This window comes from Ochotona curzoniae, unplaced genomic scaffold, assembly GCF_017591425.1.
Source record: "Ochotona curzoniae isolate NIBS_2020 unplaced genomic scaffold, NIBS_Ocur_1.0 contig_21, whole genome shotgun sequence".
NCBI lineage: Eukaryota > Metazoa > Chordata > Mammalia > Lagomorpha > Ochotonidae > Ochotona > Ochotona curzoniae.
In genome coordinates this window covers 8,180,933-8,187,500 of record NW_024465322.1, presented here as the reverse complement: position 1 = coordinate 8,187,500, position 6,568 = coordinate 8,180,933, and the positions used below count along the sequence as shown (strand labels likewise).

Here is a 6,568-nt window from a genome sequence, read left to right as displayed (position 1 = left end):
TCATCACTGAGGATTATATTACATAAAGTAGAGATCTTGTCAGAGGGTCAGTTTCCTTGCTCCACCCTCACCAGGCGGAATCAGGGCTGTAGAGTGGAGGAAACCCCTGGACCACATCAGTTCAGTGGTGTTCACAACAAGAAGACGCGGTGCTTACCCCAAAACACATCTTCACCTGAAATAATGTGTTGGAATTCGTTCCTTAATCCTGCCGTTTCTATCATGTGTTCACTCTTTAAGCCATCCTTACGCCCATCTCTATTATTGAAGAACACCTATTCTTGAGATTTGAGAATCCATTACCTAGTGAATTCTTCGTTGTAAGGGTAACATCTAGGAGAGAAAAATTACTCCAAGAATTGGCTAGGAAAATTTAACATTCATGAGCCTAACAATTATCTGGCACAGTATCTGGTGCACAGTAAGGTCTTAAAACATGTCAGCCAATGGCATGTTTTATTAGTGTTTTAGGCAGAAAAGGTTGTTTTAACTTTATCTAAAGCTTTATCTGTTAAAAAAAAACCCCGTTTATATCGTTCTGCTTTTAGTAACAAATTGGATAGTGCTAAATACAAGAGTTTGATTAAACTGCACAATCTTACTAAATATGCAAGTCTTCTTGTAATGTGATTTCCCAGAAAAAGATGATGTCCCAATGCTTTGGACATGAATCATAGGTTTGCAGAGAAAAATTGTATGTGAAAGCACAGTTATTTTGTCCAATGGTCCATTAAGTATGTGAATTATTCCAGGTTTGAATCGTCAATTTCATAGCATTAAAAATTACATAAAATGCTTTATAAACACTTATAACCTTCAGAGAAAAATTTTAGATAATTAGCAATGAAACGTTATGTTTCATTCATAAAACTTCTGTATTGGTTTTAAGATTAAATTATTTTAAAATGTACTCTAGAAAAATGTGTTATTTACTATATGTGAAATAAGCTATTTGATCAATTTATTTGCAGCTTGAAATTATTCCAGAAGATTTACTGGTATGTTAGTTGTGTTAGTTAATCTTAGGTACATGAAATCCGTTAAGTTAAATTGGTCATTTTTTATAAATGATTCACATGTCATAAAACATAAAAATATAATACACTTTTTTTGAGTGAACAGACATGTAGAATGTAATTGTGTATTTTTAAAAGCCTATACATTATCTAAAATTTAAATATACATTGCTGACACTGTCAGGATAAAAGGAATTTCCATTAGCCAGAATTTTCATAATATATATAGGTTCTACTCAAAGAGGTACTTTGTTTCCCAGATGTTAGTTCATTTTCTGCTTTTTGAACAAAGCTAGTTGTTAGTTATTTAAATAAGAGATTTTAAAGGGTTCTGGAACAACAATTCTGCTATTTCTGCATTGTTTTCATCTTTCCTGGTGGATCGAATGTTTTCTTGGTGTGCTGGTGTTGAGAAAAGGGCATTAATATGAAACTTCTTGTAACCTGGTTGGAGTAAAGCTATTTGGTCTATGCATGGCAAAGGAGATCTCTGTAGGACACAGCTAGGGGGTTAAAAGGTCGAGTGATATTTATGAAGAATAGGTATGGGATGAGAATGATCAAAATCCTGCCTTCGCCCTGGGAAGAACTGCCACTGTGTAGCCATCATCACGTTTTGGCAAGCTAAGATTCTCTTTGCACTGCAATCTCCAAAAGCACATGTTAGGAACGGGCAAAGTGGTATAGCATGCAAATCCTCCTTCTGTCAGCACCAGCACCCCATATAGGCACAACTTCATAGCCTGGCTGCTCCACTTCTAGCTCCAGCTCCCTGCTTATGGCCTGGAAAACCAGTGGAGCATGGCCCAAGTTCTTGGGCCCCAGAACCCAAGTGGGAGACCTGGAAAATACTTCCTGCTCCTGGCTTTGGACTGGCCAGCTCAGGTTGCTGCGGACTTTGGGGAAATTAGCCAGTGACTGAAAGGGGAGAATGCAGCCAGTCTCCAGGTAGCTTAGGCTAAGTGTGTGCTCACAGTCCTTAGGAAGTCCATGATTCATCAGATGTTCTGCGAAATGGTGAGAAAATTAAAATGTCAGGGAAAGAAAAGCTGCCAAAGAGAGAGGAAATGAATCCAGCTCGTTCTGGATCATCTCAGGAAGGCTGGGCCACGCGAGAACCGTCATCTGCTTGCCTGGCTCTGCCATCATCAAGCCAGAGGAGGGAAAGGCACAGAGCAGGTGACTAACCACGCAGCAGTGACGTGTAGCATATGCATATCATGTTATTTACTGATTGCTTATTCACATTTAGCCTTTATTCAGTGCTTCCCATTTTAGAAACCGAACATTTTAGCAACGGGGATAGGTTTCTAAAGGTTCTACTTTTGAGATTTCCACATATATGGACATACATATGGCAAGAATCACTTCATTTCCAAAGGATCTTATAGGTGCATGTGTGCGTGTACTAATACAGAGAAGCCTAGACGTTTATGTCTCTGCCTTCATAGAAATAGGGAACACAGATGATTGTGGAAGAGAAATCGTTATCAGTCAGAAACAGTTAAATGAGCACCAAGTACAATGACAGGTTGGTGAGATCTGTTCTCTACAGCAGATCAGTAAAGAGATCATCGTGTGTTGTTGCTAGGTAAGAATAACTGGAAGGGGAATTTAAATATAGGGAGAACATTAAATAAGTAGGGGCACATCCACATGACAATACACATTAATATATACAGGATATTTTAATAACACAGAGTGAGACAAAAAATACTGCTTTTAAAGGAATTATGTCAATTACTTTAATTCTAAGCAGTGCAATTATGTTATGCTATGTATATTTGGAAAACCTCTTTTGAGGTCTTTTCACTCTGGAAACCAATGGCTACACTAACCCTAAAATGAGTATGGCTAACATCTGTATTATTTCTAATCTTTGTACATGCTCTGAGAAGTTGTCTAAAAACAGCATAGTTTCATTGGGTATTCCTGTTAGCAGGAAATTGGAGCCAGGAGTTTTGTACGAGACTTGAAACCTGCCCTCTGATATACAATGTGGGCCTCTCAATAGGTGTCTTAACCACTAAGCCAAAAGCATGCTGCTACATTATCATTAAATACCACTTCCCGTGAATTGCTTGAAGTACCCCTTTACAAAGCAATTTTATATAAAATAAATGGAATATTCATCTTGTACTGTGATACAAAGTGCTTTTCCTCTCAGCAAGGGTTAGGGTGCTGTGGTCCCATGGCTCAGGCTGCTACATGTGTCTGTTACAGCCCGTATCAGGGCATCATTTTCAATCCTGGTTATTCCATTTTGGACCCATGTTCTTGCTAATGCGCTTGGGAAAGTAGCAGACAATGGCCCCTGCTCCTGTGTGAGAATCCCAGTTGAAGCCCAGGCTCCTAGCCTCAGTGTGGCACAGTCCCAGCTGTTGCAGCCTTTAGAGAGAGTGAAATAGAGGATGGAAGACTTCCTTTCTCTCCCTCTGTCTCTCCTCTGTCACTCTGTGTGTGAGAAACACTGTACTTTCAAATAAGTCTTTTCTAAAGAAAACAAATACGTTAATCTTGTGAAATGATTAACATTGAGATAAAACACTGAGGGTTCAAAATTTCAAGCTTACGAACTGAATGCTAATCTCTGGTCTCAAGTTATTTTGTATTCTTCATTTATTTAATTTAGATAATCTAACTTCTCAGATCAACTCTCTGATGCTAAATACTAAGCTCTTACTGTGATATAATAGCAATTAACTTGATACATCCTATGACAGCATAAAAGTAGGCAAAAAAGTACAACTAGCAAACTTGCTAGTTGCAGCAGAGCATTCCAAATTCCGAAAAAGTGGAATCAAGTCATATTGTGATACATAAATGTTTGAACTTGAAAGATGGGCAGATAACATTTTTTTTTTATCCAGGTACAATTAGCTACTTAACTGAACCTTGGGACAGAAAACAAGCAAAAATTTGAGTATGTATTCCTGCATCAGAGCACAAAACCCTGGTGACAGACAAACCTCAATTTCACATTTATATGGAGGTTCTTAACCAATCTACTAAAGTGTTATTTATTTAAACATTCTAATAGGCAAACTTCTGTAAAATTAGTAGTAAATGAAATAAAATAATGCTGAGAGCAGAGAACACAAAGCCACAAGTAAAAAAAAAATAATAATAAGCCTACATCCAGTAGATACTGTATACTTATGCTCTCTATTTTAAAAGTTGGGAAGTTGGAGATCTTTTCGGCTATCTTTCGTAGGAAAACTTGCATGAAACTTCATGATTTTCACATATGAACAGATGTGCTTCTTGACACAGAATTAACATTACTGGTTTGAATACAGGCTGGTTAAAGTACAGAAAATCAATACAATCATTTATTTAAAATCAAACAAAGCCAAACATTTTATTTTAAGAAGTAAAGTGTGTTTCAAGTTTGATTAAAAAGGGAGTCTTTCTTTTTAATCAAACATATTTTCTCTTAGCATTGCAGTTTTTCTCTTGAGGAATCGATCATTAGAAAATAGAGACTGAGTTACAGAGCGGGACAGGGATAGAGACAGGTTCAAAAACAGAAACACACGTGGAGTTAGAGACAGGTGCAATTGCCCACGCAGAGCTTCGTGCAGACCACCGATGTGAGAGCAACTTTTTAACAGGCTACATTTTAGGAAAAGAAAAATAAACCACTAGGAGGATCACACAGCAGAGTGTCTTACCCTGAAAAACTCTTTAGTGGAGCCGGAGTCTAATGTTCCATAAGCAATTTCTGTTTGCTTAGAAAGATCCTCTGCACTTTCAATGGGAGACACCATCCTCTCTACAGTCAGGAAGGCAGCTAAGTTAGCCGTGTAGGAGGAGATTATGATGAGCGTAAAGAACCACCACACACCTCCAACAATGCGCCCAGAGAGGGATCTGATAACAAGTATGAAATGGATTTGTAAAGTGAAATGAATGACCTAATACAAGAAAACAAGTTAGCAGTACTATGCAAATATTGACTTGTTAGGGAATATTTCGTTCAGTGCTTTTGTATTGTATACTTTTCAATCTACGCACTAGCTAATGAACCTGGGGATTATTAGACGTGTTCAGAATTGACAACGCATCCAGAGGTCAAAATTTCAGACTCCTGGCATTCTTTCGCAGTAATAATTCCCAAACAGTTATGATCTGAAATCCCATAATGAAGCCATTTCAAAAATGAACAAGTAATAATACAGTAAGCATTGTGTTGTATCCACTCATGACATAAGAAAGATGAAAAACGATTAAAGCAGAACTCCCAAAATACTCTCAAACAAAATAAAATATTAAAACGCCAGAAGCATGTACTGCAAGTATAGCTTTAAATGCGAAGAAAATCCTCTGCTTAATTCGATCAGCAAAGCTTCAAAATGCCATTTCATTAGGTTTATGCAGAATCACAGATATTAAAGAAAATATAGAAAAGAAAACAAGAAATAAGATGAAAAATTAAATGGGGCCCAAAATATGATTCTCAATGAATATAAATCAGATGCCTGCAGAGAAGGAACCGTCATGACTGTGTTTCGTTGTATTTCCTGCTTTAAGAAAACCTGAAGAAAATACATTAGACATGTAAATCCTCACCTGGGCTTCGACTCCTACCAGCATTACTGAGTTCATAAATTAATACACACAATACTTTGCAAATGCCTAATAGATTTCCCAATACTGTGTTTTAAAATTAAAGTAGGCAAATACAGAAATGTAGACCCATTTAAATATATGTGTTATAATGTGAATGACTTAGTGGAAATCTGCACATCATTAAATCATTTGAGTAATATTAACCTATAAAATAACTACTTTCTATTGAACTCTATTAAATTTGCTTGAGTAAGCAAATATAAATCAAGAAAATACGGCAAGTGATGGCCTAAACTTAACAATAAGAAAATTAACAATAAAAGGACCTTTTGATAAAAAAGAATTTAAAAACTTTTTTTAGTGTTTATATAATAAACTACGTGAACATTGATAAAAGGGTCAGAAAGCTTCTAATTTTAACAGAGAAAAATCTGAATAAAGAAGTTACTAAATGTGTAGAAACAGCAGAAATAACCAAGCATAATATAATAAACCTTGATCACCATATCCCAAAGAAATATTAAGAATTAAATAAATATGATATGATAGAAAAAAGCCACATGCAACTCACTTCTATTCTGAAATAAATGTATGTTTTTCAAGCAGTCTCTCTCCCAATATGCACTATTTATTGTGTCACAATGAAGTTAAGTGCATGGTACACCTCGTACTTAAGAGACGACTTTGTCCCTGACTGCTCACATCCTTTAGAAGTTGATTACATGACAGTTGCCTTTGACTCTTTACATAGCATGTACGCGTAAGATGTTTAGCAGTCATACTTTACATTTATTTCAGTGATCAAAACAAAGGCAAGTTAAAATCATAAGCTGTCCTCTATTACAGTACTTACAAAGAATTTAATGGAATTAAATGTGCCAATTGATTAAAATGTACAAGATATCTCAGAAAGTGTACTGAAGAGATTAAATCATTCAAGAGTGGAAAGTCCTTAAAGAATTCATTATTTACTTTTGTAT

At 36.2% G+C, this 6,568-nt stretch overlaps 1 protein-coding gene across 3 annotated transcripts in view; it reads right to left on the bottom strand.

The window, feature by feature from the left end:
• GRIA2 (glutamate ionotropic receptor AMPA type subunit 2) overlaps nucleotides 1-6,568 on the bottom strand; it is a 97,160-nt gene that overhangs the window by 8,143 nt on the left and 82,449 nt on the right. For all 3 annotated transcript variants that reach the window (XM_040971324.1, XM_040971321.1, XM_040971322.1), the window contains one exon: nucleotides 4,691-4,889. In XM_040971324.1, coding sequence (XP_040827258.1) covers nucleotides 4,691-4,889 — 199 coding nt within the window. The remainder of the gene's footprint in view (nucleotides 1-4,690; nucleotides 4,890-6,568) is intronic.